General features: G+C 43.0%; 1 protein-coding gene across 1 annotated transcript; it reads right to left on the reverse strand.

The window, feature by feature from the left end:
- Positions 1 to 7,930: 7,930 nt before the first annotated feature.
- Positions 7,931 to 18,394, reverse strand: LOC129580712 (uncharacterized). The gene is made up of 8 exons (XM_055471372.1): positions 18,219 to 18,394; positions 17,701 to 17,966; positions 15,707 to 15,909; positions 15,269 to 15,348; positions 15,029 to 15,201; positions 10,813 to 10,943; positions 8,916 to 9,273; positions 7,931 to 8,750 (listed from the first exon to the last, which is right to left on the reverse strand). Exons 1-8 carry the CDS (start codon positions 18,326 to 18,328, stop codon positions 8,059 to 8,061), a joined length of 2,013 nt encoding a protein of 670 aa, XP_055327347.1. The 5' UTR covers positions 18,329 to 18,394; the 3' UTR covers positions 7,931 to 8,058.
- Positions 18,395 to 20,820: the final 2,426 nt, after the last annotated feature.

The following is a 20,820-nucleotide window of genomic DNA, read 5'->3' on the forward strand; positions in this document are numbered from 1 at the left end:
CATTGCTGAATTTCTGGTCGGCTCATGGCGTAGCGGGCGTGGTAGAGAATTGCACGAACCATACACCGAAGTTTGCTGTAAGTATCCACGATTTTTACCTTGCGGTTGTTATACACATCTTCTGCGACTTCCAAAACGAAGCGCCCGTCGCGTGCCATTTTCTTCAGTAAAATTCCAGCATTAATCGCATCTTCTAGGAAAATTTCCACACGATCGACAGTAAAGTCCGTGTGCATATCCTGTATGAACTGCTTGATGTTCGCGATATCCACATAGAAACCGGTAATATCCGCTTCGAGAATGCAGGCGTGCGCGGCTGTGTGCATAGCCAGTTGACGACGGCTTTCAGCGGTCTCGTTCTCCACAAAAGGTGCATCCATCGCAAACTGCACGGATTCTCGCGTGCGCCTTTTCCAATACCGAGCGTGTTCAATCGTATCTGTCTCTGCTGATGGTTCTCCGGGTAGTGCAGCCATTACACTATAAGATTGGTTAGAATACGAAATAAAATAAAGAAAGAACAGAAATAAACAAAGAAAACCGTCACCACAGAAGAATAAAATATGGTAGGGTTCTTCACTTTTGGGTTACGGAGTGATGAACAGCTGATATTTCTTGTACTTCCGATGCGGCATTCTGTCGCTTGTCAGCCCCCTCGAGGTGTCAGTTGGCGCGGAAACTATGCAGTTTCCGGTCTATGTTCCGAATATTTCCCAGCCGCGTGTTTTCTCTTTCCGTTTGCATTTTTAACTATTTGTTATGCGGTGCAGATGCATATTGAGGAAAATCCTAGTTTTTATACTTTTATTTTACAAATTCTCGGTCGACAAATCAGTTGAGATTTTTATTCAGTGTAGGCGCCTGAAGTGCTGGAAACTCGGTGAAATTAAGCGTGTCGCCTGTCAACCGCCAACTTGTTGGTTGCCTGAATTTCGCACTTCCGGTGGCGGTGCCGGATTAACCGTATTGCAGCCTGGTCACTTTTTATTGTGGTTTTTCGCCTTGTGCATATTTCTGCATTTTTGCCTTTTTCTGGCATCTTTCGTTCCTCGCGCTAAGAGTTGCAGAAATGTCGTCCACTCCGAAGAAGCTCACTGCGACTGCGCGTAAAACGGTTACACCTGTGGCTCGCTCTCGCAGAGAAGTGTCAAGCTTGTCGTTTGGTTATTCGCCTGACAGCGATGAAGCTCGTTCCTCCAGCAGAGTCACTCGATCACAAGTTTCTCGGCGCACGTTAATGCAGCCAGCGTTTTCTGCCCAGTCGGCTGAGCCATCGGGAAGTCGGACGGCAGCAAAGAGTCCTAAATCTTCAACTAGTAGGACGGAGGCCATAGTTGGTGCGCTAAAGAACCGATATCGCGAAGCAAAGCGACGCACTATTGCTCGACGTAATGCAGTTGTGGTTCGCCGTCGTGATCGCCGCGGATCATTCCCTGCTGATCCTGATGTTGAGATCCGCACGTCAGCTTTGAAGAAAGTGCACAAGAAAGCGGAGAAACAGCTGGGCACTCCAGATCTTACTGAGGAAGAGCCATCATCTTCTGAAACCCCGTCTCTCCGGGCAAAGCGAGGTACTTTCGTAATATGGTATTACTGTGGTTCCGTCTCGGTATGTTAACAGTCGGAATGGTACCCTGTCCAGTTCTTCCTATATTCATCTGCTTCTCATTATCGTCTACGGATTTATGTTGTACGTTTAATTATGATTAGCATTTTCCCCGTGTTGTACATTTGTAGGGTGTTTTTCTACAAATTTTATGGTGTACGATCGTTTAACGTGTGCTTAGGCTAATGGTTCGCCTATGTTATTACTAGATGAAGAACATCTGAGTCGTGGTGGAATCTTGTACGTTCCGTATGATCCTAATGCGCCGCGGCCGGTTTACAAAACCAAGCAGACGGCTCGCAAGCGAGCTCATTCCGGAATATTTCCCAGAATGGCTATGCCGAACAAGAATGGTGAGGATGTGGTTATTTCGCAGGCCTATTTCTCTGGTCTTAATCGCTTCCATCCCCGCTATTCGGAATTGTACCTATCTCACTTTTTATATCCGAATGGAACTTTAATTCATCGTTGTGATCTTTGTTCCGTCACTTCTCGATTACCTACGCCAATTGCACGTGGAGAAAAGCGCAAGTACAAGGAGGTTTCGCCGTCCTCGTCTTCACCGGAAAGCGAAGTCTCGGTTTCGGATGACGGTGTCGACCATGACGATCCATCTGCAGTGTTATCCGCTGATCAGCATGATGACGTCGAGGCCGACGAGAATGCTGATATGATAGTTGATTCCGATGGTGACGGTGGATCTGATTTGGATAAAATGGACGTGGATCCGTTGCCGTCAATGCAGCCAGTCCCACCTATTGTCCACGAAGATTCGCCTGAATTTGCTGAACCGGCAGTTTATGATAAACAGCAGCCACACTCGGAGGAGTTGTAATAATACACGACTTGGAGCTCTGTTACTTTCCGTTGTCGTTGCTCTTTTTATTGGTTTCTACTTTCGTGTTGGTTGACCCATATTATGCACTTATGATCTTTATACCACTATGCTTAGCTTGTTTGTTATTGTTGTCTGTTATTGATTTTGTTCCTGTGTCACTGGTCTTCGAGAATTCGTAAGAATACCAGCCGATTGTTTTTGCGGTCCCGCTTGTTTATTACATACTTCTTAAAACGGCACAGTAGGGGTAATTCATAGTTCGTTTCCTGGATCCTTCGACCTCCGCCCTGCCAAACCCGTGGACTCCCGGATGCCTCTTCGCCAAGGATTCCACACACTAACTCATTCGGAATCGCGGCGTACAGTCACATCGGGCATCGGATGGACACGTGGATTGTGCGGTGGATCGGGATCAGGATGGATGGAAGTGCACAATCGCACTGGGATGTTGCGGGATGGATTGTTTATATTGGCACGGCCAAGCATCGTTCGTGGGGGTGACGTGTGGGAGTAGGATCACACGCCGGGATGTACGTACGGATGCTGACTGTCCGCCTTCCACCTGCAACATAACAGATAATCTAGTCAATCTATGCTGTGATTTGCTGTTCTCTTTTACTAGCGGTGTATGTGATGTCATAACGCGTAGTCTATATAAGTTCTGGTTACTCCTAAAATCGGCAGCAGTCACTGATCAGTAGTCTGGGATTTGCTTCTGAGACTGCTTGCTAGTTACAGTTTCCTTGTGTTGTGGACTACGAAGTGTATTAATAAAGAGACAGCAATACTTGTTCCTACGGAAGTGCATAGTCGTTCCCGGATTATCGCTTAGTATACAGGTTTGCTCCTGACACAATCGTCCTGGCTCTTGTTGATCCTCGTAGAAACTGCGACCGGAGATTGCAGCTGGACTCTTCGTTAGGGATTCCTGAGTTCCTGGGTTCCTGAGTCGTTCGACCTATTTCCACCGTAGTTTATCTGTTACAGTTTGAGATAAGAGTTGCCTACCGACTGAGCATTACAGGCGTGGAAGAGTAAAGATTGTTCATGGAGCCCTAACCGGCGTGAACGCTTATACACGACAATATCAGATAGCACGAGTGAGCATATCGCTTAAATGAATCAGTAAACAGTAGCAACATCATAAAAGTGAATCAGAGCTGTCGCTCAATTATCTATATAAAAATCATTACGTGACAGTATACCAGTTTACACCACTGGTATACCAGTTAATACCACTGGTATTACCAGTAATACCTGGTATTCTAAATATGCTATGGTATTTGGCTTTTTTCGTTGAAATTAAACTTGGTATAAGCTTTAACATGAAAAAACGGTTAACTAATCCTTTCCGCTCTCGAACAAATCACAGAGTATTTAAAACGCGGTCGCTTATTTAATAATTTTCTCACATGCGGGCAAGAATCCAGTGTTCTTGATGCGGGTCAACCCACAACCAGTGAATTAGAACACTGAGACTGATCGTCCGTTTATTCGGACTCGTTATTCAGTCATGCTCGAATATGTCCTGGATTTGCAGCTAGATTTATTACAGGAGCTCTTAGTGATATCGAACGGGTAGTTTTGTTTTTGAAACGAACACAAAATAATGATTTCTCATTACAGTAGAATTTCTGACTGATATACCTCGTAGATGCTGATGCAGAGCGAATGATGGATACTTCTATCAAACTGCATGGTTGTGAACGATAATACTCGTGGCATTAAGCACAGTAAGCGACAGAGACTGATTCTTAGAACACCAAATCGTACCGCTGGCAGTAGATTTACGATTTTCTAAACCTGCTCCTCCATCTCCTGCAGTCCTGCACTGCAAATTAAATTAATTTTTGGAAATACCATACGCATTTTGGTATACCAAACTTTATCTGGTATATCTGGTATTTAATTTCACCATTTGACACCTGCCTGATATACCATTGGTAAGTGGTATACCAGCCGTACCACAATACCAAATACCAAATGGTATCAACAACCCTAACAATAAGTACCCAGGGGGAATCGCTTACGTTATCACAAGCTTAGTGCAAGATGCTGTATGATTTTACTCTGGGCGGGGTGCGCCATTGGCGCAGCGCCAGTGCGGATTAAAGATACGTAAAACACGTTGACATTCGATGAATGCACCGATTATGGAACATTTCTAGGGCATAATGGCTGTCAAGTTAGCATTATCTATCGCCTGAAATCATGGGGACTCGGGTCCCAGCAACGTCGATGCAGCCCACACGGATACTGCTGGAACAAAATACGCAAGAAAGAAAAGCATAAACGGTAAATCAAGTCAGATCTCTAAAGAAAAAGGAAGATCGAACTATTTAATCGTAATGACATGAGAACCGCCTTTAATCGTAACGACTTTGAGATACAACAAGAAACCTGAATTTGTCCTCTAGCTATAGTAAAGAAAGCATCGCTTTGCTCACACGCGTACGGGTTTGATCGTAATTTTAATGTGCGTCCTTGTTAGTTTATGTAGCAGCAATTTCGCGGAACGATAATGGTGCGATAATACTCGTACCTCCCCGTGGAATCTGGATGAGAGCTAAGCAAAGAAAAGCTAAGCTAAGAAAATGTTAAGAAAATGCCTGTAATAGCTAATGAAATGCCCGTGGATGGCTATTCTCCGTTTGGAAAGCAGCTAAGGAACTCAGTCCTTGGAGAATCCAGGCGATCCGCTTAAATGCAGGAGAGACAATAATAAGCATTATTATTTCCTTTGGAGCTGACTTATGGGAATACCGCTAATACTACTAAAACAGACTGAGATACAACGATGGAGAATACTATCCAGAAAGCATGAAAATGCAGCATTGAATTACCAGTCAGTTCGGCGGCTATCATAATTAACGGAATGGAAAGCCCGTGGCCGTTTTCATTTGAAAATCTTCTCCCTTCCAAAAGAGCATCACCATCTTTTGTCTGGGGAATTTCAGACGCAGGTAACAATCATACGGATATGGAATACAAAATACAGCGAAACACTTTGGATAGCCGGTTTTGAATGGTACAGCCTGTAATTATAAGGGTGGTATCGCATGATGCTAACATTAGGGAATCCCACGCTGGAACACGCGTTTCGACTGTGTTGGTTCTCTTCGTCAATACATTGTGCAGCAGGCCATGTTTTCCGGTGTTGTTCCTGCATTCGGAGCTTTGTGAGATGTTGTCTTGATGAACAAAAAAGTCATATATTTTTTATTATTAGTTTTTCGAGGGCGTCCGGTCGACAATTTGATTTGCTTATAATTAACACGCTAAAACTGGAACAAAAGAAATTTTCACCGAGCGCTCTTGGAGACCGTTGAAATCTTTTTCTGACAGCATATTTGGATTCAGCGTTGCCGATTCACCTAGAATAAGTATTCAAAATGCAGAAACAAAGTTTTTCGTCTTTGTCTCCACTGCCACCACCCCAGGCCATTCTGGGGCACTGGGGGGCCGGCAGTCAGCATTTCGTTTTGACCTTTTCTAACTTTGAAGGATGATTTCTAGCTCAGAAAAATGCGCTGATTTTGAATCTGTAGTCGGTTTCGGTTAAAAAACAGAGGTTGGGGGGTAGCGTCAATTTACTAATATCCTTACGAAGTCCATGGATTTAATCAAATCATGCACCAGCAACGTGGCGCATATCAGCAATTATCTCCAGTTCCGTTGGGTTTTCGGCGAGTACTGGTGCTTATTTGTTATCTACTGTGCACAAATTACCAGCGCTGAGCGCGTGTATTGTCTCGGTGCACGTCCTTATCAGCATCAACCGGCTCTGGGCGGTCCACTACAGCTATCGCGTCCGGTACACGCGGAAATTGGCGGCCGGACTGATCACTACAGTAATTGTCATCATCAATGGGTTGTCGTTGCCGGTGTTCCTCGGTCACGATTGCCGCGGCGTGGACCGGGCCTCGGACATTTCTGCATCTACAACTTCGGCTACGACTACTTCTACCGTTCATTTTATGGATACATCACACATCCTTTGCCGCAGGCACTGGTCACCGTTATTTATCCGGTCGTCTTCTGGAAAACGAAAATTCTCCGCAGAACACGTGCCCATAGGGTTGTACAATCACTCCAAGGCGCTGTAGGTTCCATACCACGATATGGCGATGTGACGCATACAGTGATGAGTGAACACTCCTCGAAGCAAAGTACACGTCCAGAACGACAGCCGTGCCCAAAAGCGCAATAAACATTTTGCGGTACTCACCATCCTTTTCGTCAACTCTCTGTTGTTCTGGACGCCGGGTCATATCGTGTTTCCCTTCATGATGACGTCAACCACCTCCTTGAGTGTGACGACATTTGCGATTGTTAATATTTTTGTTTTCGCTGGATTGCACTCTGAATCCGTTGTTGTGCATGTTGGATCGAAGCAATGGCGTCAGGCCGCTGGGCAATGCATCCACCGCCTGCAGATTGAGTCACGGAAAAACTATCAAAGCGATGTCTGAAGAAAGCCACTTAATTTCCTTGCCCATGCACGTGCCATCATGAGGCTTTTTTTTTCTTCACAACACGACTGTTTTTTATGCTATGTCAACATCATGTTAGAGGCTCAAAAGCCCATAGATAAAGTTGTCGCCTCCCGAAATGGTTTGGCCAGTATTAAAATCTTACTATCGCAAGGCTTTCACGGTAGCTTTCATTAGTCGGTACTCAGTACTCAGTAGTAATCAGTCTGTAAAAAACTAGAGGCTGAATGCCGATTTTCGGAAATATTCCTACGGTACATGTTGGTTTTGCTTTTCATCAAAAAATTATGTTCAAGCAAGCAACTTGGCAGTTTTATGTTTGTTTAAAATTGTAAGTTTTTCTAAGTATTTCAGCAGTTTCCCTTTTGTGTAGAAAACAACAGGAGAAAACTAAACATCGGAAATCTGGAGGATAATATTGTTATGATTAGTAAGCATGGGCAACAGCGGTGGTAAACAAATACTGTACTGTAATCCGACTGTTATTACGGACAAACTGGAATTCGATGACGGTAAAACCAAGTGGAAGACTGGAGTGAGGTGAGTAGAGTGAGGCGGGCCTTTAAAATACCGTTTATTCACGGCGCTTGGTTAGTCAAATACGGAAAACGCTCCGCGCCCGCACTGAAAGCGGGAAACCTCTTGCGCCAAACGGGAGTGAGCGAAGGCCAGGGCCCGCAGCTGCTTTTTAGAAAATTTATTTTACACAACTGCTCGAACTTGGCGCGGCACTCCTGTAGTTGCAAAAGCTATGGTTAACTTTAACTTAACAACCATCCGTTGAATTTTTAATTTGGCCGAAATTTGAATTGCTCACCCACATAAAAAAAACGCTTGCACTGACAGGCACTAATTGAAATTATTCAAAATTCGAACACGAAACATATCCGATGAAGCTGAACATGTTTGACGAATGTCGCACCATTGCGGTCATCAGTATGTATGGAATGCTGAGGAATACAATACCTAGATAGGCTAGAATCCAGCGCGACGTATAAATGATAACTGAACGCTACATTAGATGCCACGTGAATATAGCATTTAAAAGTTTTACGGTTAACGTCTTAAAAGCTTCCAGACATCGGAAAGTGTCCTAGAATACTTAACAAGAAGTGCATTCCTCAGACACGACGTCCAATCTTTGAGTTCAACAGCGGCAGCGTATCCGTGTTAGCGGTAGCGGTGGTACTGTCCACCAAGGGAAGAAGGAAGGTTCTCAAAGTCTCTGCTCTGGGTCTAGATTTACTGTTCGAGATGAGGCACGCCTGGAGGATATTTTTGTAACATGGAGCCATGTGTTCGTTTACCACCGGCGCGAAACCTTCCATAATTTTCATGGCGTATGATGCGTCGATCGTATGGTCAAAAACAATAAAATCACTGCAGCCTGCTTTGCCCAGTATTCTCACGGAAATTCCACTGGAGCTGTCAAATAAATCATGCATTATGCAACCAAGGCTCCAGATGTCCGTTGCTCGCCCCGGGGGCGGCGTCTCTTCCTCGCCGAATCGTTTCAGCATTTCGGGAGACATATAGCGAGTTGTGCCACGCAAATGGGTCATGTCGGCAGTGCTAGTGATGTTGCTCTGCATGAGTACCAGGTTGTCAAGGTCGCCGATTAAAACCGTATCATACTGCCCGGCATGATCTTGCAGAAACACATTTCCTGGTTTCAGGTCACCATGGATTAGTCTGCGGCTATGGAGGAATTCGAGTCCGTTGACAATCTGTATAGCATAGCGTAGAGATCGTCCCCATTCTAGGCACGCCTTGTTCTTTCTGATTTTAGACAGCGCTGTCGATAAGTCACCACCTGAAGCGATAGAAGTGGTCTTTGCTTTACCTGGTTCACATACGCAACAGCTTATCAAATTTTACAAGACTGCAAACCGGCAAACAAATTCGTCGGTTTGAATCGCACTTTTGTGCTCTTTGAAAATAACTGCCATTTAGTGAAGCAAAACATAAACCGACATACCGGAACAGTAGTCCATTAAAAATTCAACGGAAACGCCTCTTCTTGCTCGAATGATAGAGACTTTGTGGTACGTCACAACGTTATCGCAGCGTAATTTAATCAGCATTCTCCACCTGGCCAACAGTTTTGCCCACTCTTCATCCTGGACTACAAAATGGTCATTGCGATCGAAGTGGGTGACTTTAACGGCTAATTCCTTTTCACCGGTTGCTGTGATTGGGTCGTTTATTGTCGCAATGTACAATCGGCCATAAGAACCTTTCGCGAAATAATCGCTTGGTCGGTAACTGTAGACGCAATCGCTCCCGAACGATTCGCGGTCAGTATCGTCAGTTTCTAGCCGTAAGTGTTCTGCAGCCTGCATAATATAAAACATATTTTTACTGTGTTGGTTATAGGTTGTTTAATGCTTACCAGTAAAGTTGAAATCAGCGCATATTGACCAAAACATGAGACCTTGTAGTATAAAATCTGCAGTATTTAAATAAGTTTTTTGTTTTCCGGTAAGTATTACTAATTTTGTGTAATAATCATCCAAAGTAAGTATGGGAGAAACGTTCGGTGACGTCTACGCACGCACATCAAATATGCGGGTCGGCCAACTTCGCCTTTGCCGTCCATTTGCCTTTGCCGTTTCAGTTTGCCGTTTGCAACTTTACCTTTACCTTTGCCTTTGTCGTCGGAAAAGCCGTTAGCGTTCCAATTTGCCGTTTCAGAGCGCCGTCTGTAAAAGCCTTTGCCGTTTGGAAAACAAATTACCGTTAGCACATTGCCATTTCTAAACTTTTTCTGCGCGTTTCCGGTTTCACGGCTTTTCACATTATTCTGCATACGTTATGTGCAAAGTCCGCGAAAGTTTTAAAGCTTTTGATATGTTGTTTCGTAAGATAATAAGCTTAAGCTTACAATCTAACATTGTACACTTATAAGTGTGTAGATAATGTTGTTGGTGTGCCGATAATTTTAGCTTAACCATTTTCTGGACTACGGTAATGATTATGCTGTATATATTGTTACGGTATCATTTTCTACCATTGTTGCGCACCTTGAAACTTAATTAGGGCGGTGTATACAGAAACAAAATATCAAAAGCTTTAAAACTTTCGCGGTCTGTGCACCACGTATGCAGAATAATGTGAAAAGCCGTGAAACCGGAAACGCGCAGAAAAAGTTTAGAAATGGCAATGTGCTAACGGTAATTTGTTTTCCAAACGGCAAAGGCTTTTACAGACGGCGTTCTGAAACGGCAAATTGGATCGCTAACGGCTTTTCCGACGGCCAAGGCAAAGGTAAAGGTAAAGTTGCAAACGGGCGAAGTTGGCCGACCCAAATATGCCGCCCATCGCGCACCTTTGATAAGGATCATCTCTAATGCTGATCGCGGATATGCTGCATCGCATGGTTATCTGTTGGCAGATCATATCCGCTGATTCAGTGCGAGCTGAAGTGAAGTCAGCTGTATCTTCTGAGCACTGAACGGCATAATTTTTGATTCTGGTTCGTAGAACCAGAGTAACTGCAATTCGAAGATTTCTAAACTTAAAAACTTGTGAAAATATTATTAATGTGTCGGCGCCCTATGTAAAACGAAAATTAGCGAATAAAAATTATTCTTTTATCGCTAACGCACCTGCCGTATAGGCAGGCCAGCGCTCAAGATCAGAGTGAAGATCGGTATCTCAGGTGCGCGATGGGCGGCATCTTTGATGTGCGCGCGTAGACGTCACCGAACGCTTTCCCATACTTGGTTTAGATGGTTATTACACAAAATTAGTAATACTTACCGGAAAACAAAAAATTTATCCAAATACTGCAGATTTTTTACTACAAGGTGGTATAAGTCTCATATTTTGGTCAATATGCGCTGATTTCAACTTTACTGGTTAGTTATACGTACCTCTTCGGCAAAAGCATCCCTTTGCGTCTGCAGTCTAGAAGCTTTCATTTTAGCCTTTCTGCGACAGTACAAAGACGCCGCAATTATAACTATCAGGAAGACGCCACATCCAAGTGCGACGGGAGCTATCACTGCAATCGTTAACATCGTAAGCACTATTCACTGCAGACTTTTCTCGTTAAAGCAAAAACAGGCAGCACCGTCCGGCCACGCTTGAAATTTCCTGCAATCCCTAAACACATTGTGCTGCTTCGCATGGGCTTCCTTTTAGACAACACACGTCTTATCCGAAGAGTTACCGTATCTGATAAAACGCTTTACATGTGGTATCCGTTACAGGATGCACGCTGGCCGTATATATTTAAGGTAACTGTGAATCGCGTTGTCTGTGCGACGGTCACTGCCATCAAATGTACGTATGCACGGTGGTATTTGTTACCAGATGCACACATGCACGGTAGCCGTATATACTCAAGCCACATGCAAATCTTGGTGTATGTGCGTCGGTCTCCTTCACTACACATTCACGGGAACGTTGGCTAAGGAATTTGTTGTGAATTTTTGTTTTTTATTGCCGGTAACATTTTGTTAAAGGTCACTGACTTCCTTAAAAGCCAGCTTTCGCGTGCAAATAATTTATGTCACTAATACTATTAAAAGATTACCATTTTGGTGCAGTTGTCCGTGGAGCACTGAAAAAACGTCCGGGGGAACGTTTTTACCAGCCCTAGACGATGTTTTTTTCTTACCATTTTTAAAATGGTTAGCACAATCTGCGAGCATCAATACACCTGAGTTTTTCTGAAGATGACAAGGACTGAAGGTGAAATACGGCAATGCTGCTTTTTAGATCCGTCGGTGGCCCTTTAATACTATCAAAGACGTTACGACATCCAGCATTCCGGACCGTATACCTAGCGGCAAACACCGAGCACCGTCCATATGTACCGTGTACAGTTCGTTTCTTATTAAATATTTTTAATACATACATACTGCACTTAAGGGAAGTGGCCCGATACATGGTACCAAATTCGTGTACATGCACGAAATCTTTCACTTTCGCGCACTCCCAAACCCTTTTTTCTCTTGTTTTATGACATTCTGTAGTCAAATGATTTGTATACACAGGCCTGAAGACCGTTTGCGCGCGCAACATCCGGTTCGGGAGTTATGGCTGTAAGAAAATTCCCAAAAGTATAAATGCTTTCAGGTGTACCAAAAGTCTCATTATGTACCGATCTCCTTCAAATTTTGCATGTAAATGCACATGGCCATGAAGATCGTTTTTACACCGATCCAGACTTCCACGGTTTTTTTCAAATTTTAAAATGAATTTTAAAATTTTTGAAATTCATTTTAAAATTTGAAAAACATGCTAGAACAGTGGATCGGTGTAAAAACGTTCTTCGTGGTTATGTGCATTTACGTGCAAAATCTGAAAAAGATCGGTCCATAATGAGACTTTTGGTACACCTGAATGCATTTAACTTTTTGGAATTTTCTAACGGCCATAACTCGCGAACCGGATGTTGCGCGCGCAAACGGTTTTCAGGCCTGTGTATACAAATCATTTGACTACAGATTGTCATAAAACACGAGAAAAAAGGGTTTAGGAGTGCGCGAAAGTGAATGATTTCGTGCATGTACACGAATTTAATGAAGTGTAAAAACGTTCTTCGTGGTTATGTGCATTTACGTGCAAAATCTGAAAGAGATCGGTCCATAATGAGACTTTTGTTCCACTGTTCTAGCATGTTTTTCAAATTTTAAAATCAATTTCAAAAATTTTAAAATTTATTTTAAAATTTGAAAAAAATCGTGTACACGAATTAAGGGAAGTGGCCCGGTACCATGTACCGGGCCACTTCCCTTAATACGTTTTCGCGCCGTGAGTAATTTCGAGCAGCAGTTTGAAAGGTAAATACTGTGAAACTCCTCTTAACATTCACCTTCCTATAACATTCACCCCCTTACTGCATGCATGAGGCTGGGAACCAAACCGTCCGGTAGACTATAACACAGGGGAAGTTCTATGTATAACATTCATCTCTTTACAGCTATAACATACACCTTTTATGGAACCGGTAACATTTTTACCAGCTTATTCAACCCCTGCGTAACATACGGTTGGCTAGGCTGGGGAAACAACCATTTCGGTGTCTCTAAAGAAATTTCCGGCTTCTGTTTTTAATCTGTTTAGTACCGGATCTTCCAACTCCAAGCATACAAAAGGGCAGCAAAACCAACATTCAGACCGCATAATGTCCATACTCTGATATTTTGTTAGTTTTTTTGTTAAGGAACACCCACGGGGGCTGTGTCCCTGAGCCCCTGAGGGCAGTGCCCCTGGGGGTAGTGCTTCTGTATAACATACACCCCTCTGTAACATTCCGAAAGCCTGGAACGGAGGATGCATGTTGGAGAGAAGTTTCACACAAAGAAAAAGCAAATTACAGTACACAACACGTACTACTGAACATCCTTGGGGCGAACAATATTCTCATATTTTTGTTTAGAGGTCAGGGGCTATTCGAGACCACCATCGACCATGTACTATTTTTTTAAGCCGAATCTGACCACGTATTAATGATCAGCGAATTTTTCTGATCTAGAAAGTATTTTTTTAAAATTTTTTTCGGAACAAAAAAATTCTGACTCCCAGGTCCGTAAGCCTCCCACAGTATCCTGGGCGGTAGCAATGGGATCAAGGGAAAAAATTTTACTTTCGTGTTGTTTTCACTGTTTCTAGATAAATCAATAACGCTGAATTCGAATTTGATGTTAAAAAATTGATAGAAACAGTGTGGAAGAACTTTTTGCTGAGAAGGGTGTCGATAATCGATGTTACATCAATTGTGTCAAAACTTGTTTGTTTTACGTAAATCTTTTTATTTTTAGCTCATATTATATTTTTAACATCAAATTCGAATTCAGGATTATTGGTTTACCTAGAAACAGTGAAAAAAACATGAAAGTAAAATTTTTGCCCTCGATCCCATTGCTACCGCCCAGGATACCGTGGGGCGCTCAGGGGGCTGGCAGTCAGAATTTTTTTGCTCCGACAAAAATTTTAAAAAATACTTTCTAGATCAGAAAAATTCGCTGATCATTAATACGTGGTCAGATTCGCCTTAAAAAAATAGTACATGGTCGATGGGGGTCTCGAATAGCCCCTGTTAGAGGTGAAAATAAGGGGTGTGGCTTACACACAGCCTTACAGAGTATGAGAATGTCTCGGCTCTGTGCGTTCACATACAGTACTCTGTACATCCATTTAGATTAAAAATCATCGTGCAGCGGATAGTAGAATGTCTCGGTTGGCAGAATTTTAATGCGAAGACAAGTGGAATCATGGCTTTTGGTTGGGTCAACTTTTACATAGAACTTGTGAATACTTGTTAAGAAGTACAACAAGCACAGTGCGCGTGCAGATACAATCACACTCGCTACAGTAATTGAGCCAAAAATTAAAAAAACGGACTGTACAAATGTACCGTGCATAAGATTTTATGTACCGTGCATGTATATATGTCTACCGTGCATATGTACATTTTTTCGCGGTGAGCAAGCACTGCACTCAAGCCGGAATTAATTTATTCACGAGAAGCCGTATACGACTATACGTTTTGATTTTTTGCCGTTATCTTAACAAGTATTCACAAGTTCTATGTAAATGTTGACTAAACCAAAAGCCATGATTCCACTTGTCTTCGCATTAAAATTCTGCCAACCGGATTGAGAGAAATGAAAAATTGAAGAACCACAGAATAGAATAAAAGGGGGTCTCAGACAACCTTGCCTTTAATATACAATTACACCTATGCTGTCCCGCTACGCTTCGGTCATGCAGTGCCCGCAAAAAGCGAATGCACTTTCCTAGTTATTGCAAGGAGTGCGTTAATAAGTCGGAATAAGTAGGTCCCTATTTTTTTCAATTAATGTCCGTAAACTTGGCTATTATCCAGAATCTCTACTTCGTTGATTTTGCTAAAACATATTTGATGGTATAATTTCATGCGGGTAGGGCAAAAGCGTTCTGCGGAAAGTTTGTTATCCGGACGGTTTTCCCGGGTACACACCCAGCATATATATTTTTTATTATTTCATCTTTTCCAGCAATAAGGATGATTCATATGATAGCATCATCTCTAACTTGGATAGGAATATCCTTGTAATAAACCGTTACTGCTGTGGTTTTCGGTCTGGCATACAGTACCTGCGGAATTATTGATGTGCAGACTGGTTGATATTCCATGGTCGGACATAGTGCCATTCCCCACAACGCGAGCTTTGGTATCATATTCGAGCGCGATTACGTCTGTAATCCAGTCTATATAAAAGCTAATGTTCAGGTTTACACCAAGATGTTCTTGTTCTCCGGTTGGCTCACTGCAAAAACAACATATATACGCCCTCAAACACGATTGGCAACGTGGATGTCAAATTGCCACCGTACTATAATGATCCGGAAATCACTCCGAGCAACATAGGTTCCTTTCCAGGCAGTCTCAATATGACTGGGCCCCCGGAATCACCCTATGACATAAGCTCAAACGTTTTGGAAATTGTCCAAGTTTCCAAAATCCTAGTACGTGCAGCTTGTAGTAGTTACTAAGATGTTTCATAAATCGAACAATGCTGGCGGCGCTTCCATAATTTTCGGATTTTACTAGAATATCTCAAAAAGACCACACTACACCGTGAAACTGATGATGCTTTTGAGCCGGTTCGCATACAGTTATGTCCATAAAATGAATACCTGAAATTTGTTCTTATTTGTGTCGGCATTTTATCACATTGCGAAAGTCACCAATCAGCGCTTGATATCGCTGCATTATCTTTTGTATGTTTGGGTGTGAGTCTAAATTATCCCAAAAGCAGCAGATGTACCAACCTGTGCCGAACCAGCAGGAAGGCCATTCTTCGATCCGTTGTCACAGATTTGTCTTCGCTCATAGTAATTCAGCTCATCAAAATAATCGAAATCGACCTCATCCGACTTTTTTAATTGGTCATTATGAACAGCAATACGGCACTCACTGAGGGGCATCAAATCTACTTTGACTGCACGCAAGGCTGGGCTTCCAGTAGCAATATCTGCGAAGAAGCAAACTTTAAGTTTAAGCCGTAAGGCGATGCTCAACATAATTACTGGCAGACCGAATTATTATGTACATACGATACGTTACTAGCGCATCTAAATAATCCCTGTACTTGCTGCCGTCACCCGCCTGGAGTGGGACTTTACGGCAAATACATACAATGTAGATCTAAATACCGAATAGGCATCTTTAATTTCCATAACGCGATAACAATATCAAGGTTCAATTTCACTTAAACATATGGACTAAATTAATGGTCACATAGCCCCATACCCAGCATTCTGCACGCAAGCGGTGCAGTGCACTTGTACCAAACGGATATTTTGAACTCAGTCGCACAGTGCACTGCACTGCATGCGTAGTGAATGTGGAGAAGTTGGGTATGCGACCAGTTCGTCCTAGCTGTATGGCTAAATCTGGTGCGATACATAAGCATCATGTCTAGCCACAACGTCACAACGTCTAGCCACCAGCCGGCTGACGGCAGCAAGTACAGGGATTATCTAGGTGAGCCAATGACATCCCCCTTATATGTACGTACGCATTCCTGCACCCAGAATTGTTATGTACGTATTTTTTCCGAACGCTATCGTTCTTCTCTTATTCTTACAATTAAGGGTTAGTCCACACTCACCCCCTTTTGCACCATGTTTTGCTATAGGCAGCCTCTTTTTAATAGATACTATAGCCTATAGGCACCCCGCTTTACCGCGGACCACAGGCACCGACTTTTTTATTTTTCACCGAAGACTGACGTATCTCTTGGGAACGTACTTCTTGGATACTGTTTGAAAGCAGGATGGGATACTTATTCTTGGATACTGTTTGAAAGCAGGATGGGATACTTATTACGGAAGTGTCCGACATCATTATTACGTACAGAGCCGTCTCTGCTGCAGAACCCAGATATATTACAAGAGAGAAAATTCTGGAGCCGGTAGTGCAGCGACTATCTGAGAATTCTCTACGGTCAAAAAAATTCGACCTTAAAACACATCAGCGGACATTAAGAGGGTGCCTATACATAGCTTTCGCACGCGACGGGATGCAGGGATTTATTAATCGAAAACGGGTGCCTATAGTCTAATTGGGTGCGACAGGGGTGCCTATAGATATCTGAGGTGAAAGGGGATGCCTATATCAATTTCCTATGTTTAATATTTGAAGGAATAATATAGGATGTTAGCATTAGCGTAGCTGAAATTTCGAGTGAGTTTACCTGGTTCGACAGTGACTATCATAGATATTGCAGGTGGCCCAAAATGTACTGCCACTTTTGAATGCTGGTTACCAGTAGTGTCAGGATATTTCAATACTTCTCTAAAATTGAAATTTTATCACTAGGTAGGATAAAAATCTACTACGCTTCCTGCGCAAACCGTAGCCGAGTGTGGGGGAGCTGGAGAAGCTGACCGGAAGCGCGTGCAAAGTGCGTGAACGCGCGGGCTATCTGACAAGTGAGCACCAGTACAGGGCATCCTGTCCGGATGGGGATTTCCAAAAGTAAATAAAGACCATGAGCACACAAAAATTGATGACGAACCCGGATGCTTCCCTCGTAATTCATATTGCCACGGTATTTCATATTCAATAGCTTTCTGGTACTGAAATATTCAAGAACCTATATTCTAGCTGTAATCTACTGCACCCGCAGAAACTGGCCTGTTTTTTGAAGCGAGTTAGTTTTTCATCTGCAGCATGCAGTGCGGTAATAATAATTATAGAGTTTTACTGCAAGCAACAAAATAATCTACTCAGTTATCTTTTTCCAGATAGTACAGATAACCTATTTTTCCCCATCCCGCCACTTCCACATCCTTGGACGACACGGAGTCCCACGGAACATGTCGGCAGTTTATCGGGTAGCTTATCTCGTTTGGAATAGGGGCAGCTAGCTCCAGTAACGCAACGTTATCGACTGGTACTCCGTAAATGGAGCTGTCACAGCTAAATCCTGGATGGAAGTGCACCTGTGATATCGCACGCAGTTGTTCGACGTTCACATCTGTCCCGCGCCATGCATAATATGCCGGGGCTATAGATATTTTCTTTCTAGAACCCACAACATTAGGATGTTTCAGCATTTTCAAAAAAGTAACTTTTCCACCTTAAGAATTCGAAGTATGCCGCTTAGTAAACAACGAACTGGATATCGAGTATTCAGCAGTATTTAAAGTTAAAAATTTAATGTGTTACTTAGAATCATTTGACATTCGCACCGAATGTACAGGTTATAGGACTCCTCTTAGTGTTAAGCTATTGCATCTTAAGCAACAGTCAGCTGCTGTATAAATCATAGCTTACCGCATGGGGAACGTTCGATCACACAAGCACTGAGCAGCCGTAAGCACAAAAGACGGATCAATAATAATTCCACTACATTTAAAAGACATGTTTGCAAACAACTTAGCCATGAAGGAATATTCTTTCCATGACTGAACCTCATAGCCTCCAATGATGCAGAAGACATAAGGAAAAAATGTCAAAAGAACGAAACTTCGCAACATCGCACTACTCATAATTTAAGAACAGATCATTCAAAAATTACGAAAATAAATAACAAAATCTGAAACTTTCACCAAAAACCATGCGATTCACTATTTAACACTAAACGAATCCGTGCTCCTGATGGTGTATTGCAGTTATGCTAGATTCTGACTCGCTGCTAAGCGCTGGGCCGCTACTAATCACTGTTAAAATTGTGCTACAATTACTTGATGTTTGTAAAATGCGTTATCTAACTGCATTCCAGGGTTTGCTCCTGTTTTGTTTACTCACGAACCATATGCATGATATGAACTCCACGATGGCAATAATTCAAATAAAACCAGCGATAACATTACCGCACGGACGAGATTCCATTGGTATGCCTTCATTATCATCTTATTATAGCAATCAAGCAAGCATGACCGCATCAGAATACAAAAATGAATTTTTTGTCTTTTGCTTCACCACCCCAGATGATATTAGAGCTCTGGGGGCTGGCAGTCAGAATTAGGTGACCTTTTCCAAGTCTTGGTTAGTTTTTGTGGGGACAACATCGCCAATAAAGTCGATGTTTCCGGATCGTTTCGTCGATGGTGCGTATGGCGCCAGTAAGGGCTTGCCCAAACAAAATTCTACAGTTATAGACACGCTATGCTATAGCCAATGCATTTCTGCGTACGTTATTGAGTATGTAAACGATATAGGGCGGGTCTTAGGGTTCCAAACAAATACACTTAGGCGCGATTCAAGTATTACGTAACGGCTCAGGGGGTGGGGGGTGGGTCGGCTGGCGTTACCCGCCCATAAGTAATACATGGATAAAGGTCACAAAAGGGTGGGGGGTGGTCGAAAAAGTGGAAAATTTCCGCTACGTAATACTTGAATCGCGCCTTACGATGAAGCACTAACTCCTCGAGAGGTGGCAACGCGTATCGTATACCCCCTCGTGCGGTTCAGCAACCATACCAAAGCCAAATTCGCTTAGAACTTGAGCAGCTACTTCGTATGCTATTGTACGAGCCTTATGTGCGTTTAATATTAATTGTTTCTCTTCACACGTTTCTGAGGCGGGCTTGTAAATACTTCGGTTCCCCTTGCAAATTGGACTTCACTTGTGCTTTACGGTTCAGCACATTCAGCACACTAATCACCCAACATACAATATAAATCAATCAGCATGTATGTAGTGCGCCACATGGGGCGGCTGGTGATCCATTGGCTGATCCGCACTTTTTACTATGCGGCTCACCTAACCGAGCAAACCACCCTTGTGCCGCATTACGTATCTGTCGACCTGGCGTCTTTGTTGAGTTCGTAGTTGAGCCTTTGTAAGTATTTGTTGAGTGAGTAGATTGTTGTCGCCACACCGCCACGATATACGGTCCGGTAAACGATACGGTGGAACACCGTATCGTGACCATATCGTCAGCACAGTACAGTGATCGCAGTCATCGTAGCCCACAAACGGTATACGATACGGTCGATTCTTGCCTTCGTAGTGAAACGTGTGAAGTTTCAATCAGCATTGGAAGTTCTGTATGTAATAAACTGCGTTCCACTGTAAGTCAAATGAAAACTAAAATTCCAAATTTTTTTTTTGATACCAAAACGTTTACATTTGAGCGCCAATGAACCTTTCTATCAGCATTTGTAATTAACACAGGAATCTACGGAGTCTGAGTGAGCAGCTCGCGCAGAGTACTCCAACTGCTCCGTAAGCTTAGCATGGTAAACGCAAATGGCTGCAGAATCGTGAATCTTTTGACAAACCGCTTCCACTTAGTATCAAAAAACTTCAAATAATTTTGTCCTTCTTTTGATTTACTGTGCTGGTTAATCAAGAATACTTAGAGCTTACTCTAGCTATTCAAAACTTTCGAGTTTTGGCAACTGCAGCCGTAGTTATGGAGGCCACCGCCACCGCGAGTGGTTGCTATATCGCAGAGCACAACGGTATGCTTGACGATATCTGAGCCTTTTACCGTCAATCCTATCGTCAAACGGTCCGGTAAGGGTACGCTCTGATGACGTGAAAGAGCCTATCGTATATCGTACCGTCTATCGTAAGCCTTTTTCGGCGTGCGACTACAATCTACTAATTTGCTGAACACGGTAAAGTGCAAGGACACTCCGCTCGAAAATTGGGCCGAATTTTCGAGCGGAGGCGATTAACCTGTTAAATATAGGTCACCCTGACCTCGAATTTCGTGAAAGCAGCATTTATCTTACGAGCCGATAGCACGAAAGAAATGGAAATATTAGCAACAGAAGCAACAGATGAAACGGAAGTACTGGAAGTTTCACCTAAGTGTAAAAAGTCTTTGTTTACTGAGTTTGGCTACTGTTGTTGCAATAATAATACCAATAATAACACAACATGTTAACTCACGCCCAAGGTGAGGTGTGTTTGCTCGCACTC

The sequence above is a fragment of the Paramacrobiotus metropolitanus genome, unplaced genomic scaffold, assembly GCF_019649055.1.
Source record: "Paramacrobiotus metropolitanus isolate TYO unplaced genomic scaffold, Prichtersi_v1.0 Parri_scaffold0000001, whole genome shotgun sequence".
Classification (NCBI taxonomy): domain Eukaryota; kingdom Metazoa; phylum Tardigrada; class Eutardigrada; order Parachela; family Macrobiotidae; genus Paramacrobiotus; species Paramacrobiotus metropolitanus.

What these genes read in the sequence shown, in the direction of transcription:
- LOC129580712 (XM_055471372.1), bottom strand. Translation starts at nt 18,328, where the DNA reads ATGGCTAAGTTGTTTGCAAACATGTCTTTTAAATGTAGTGGAATTATT. An exon ending in GATCGAACGTTCCCCATGCG is followed by an intron (nt 17,967 to 18,218) that starts GTAAGCTATGAT and finishes TGTGGGTTCTAG; the next exon opens with AAAGAAAATATCTATAGCCC. An exon ending in GGCGGGATGGGGAAAAATAG is followed by an intron (nt 15,910 to 17,700) that starts GTTATCTGTACT and finishes GCTTCTTCGCAG; the next exon opens with ATATTGCTACTGGAAGCCCA.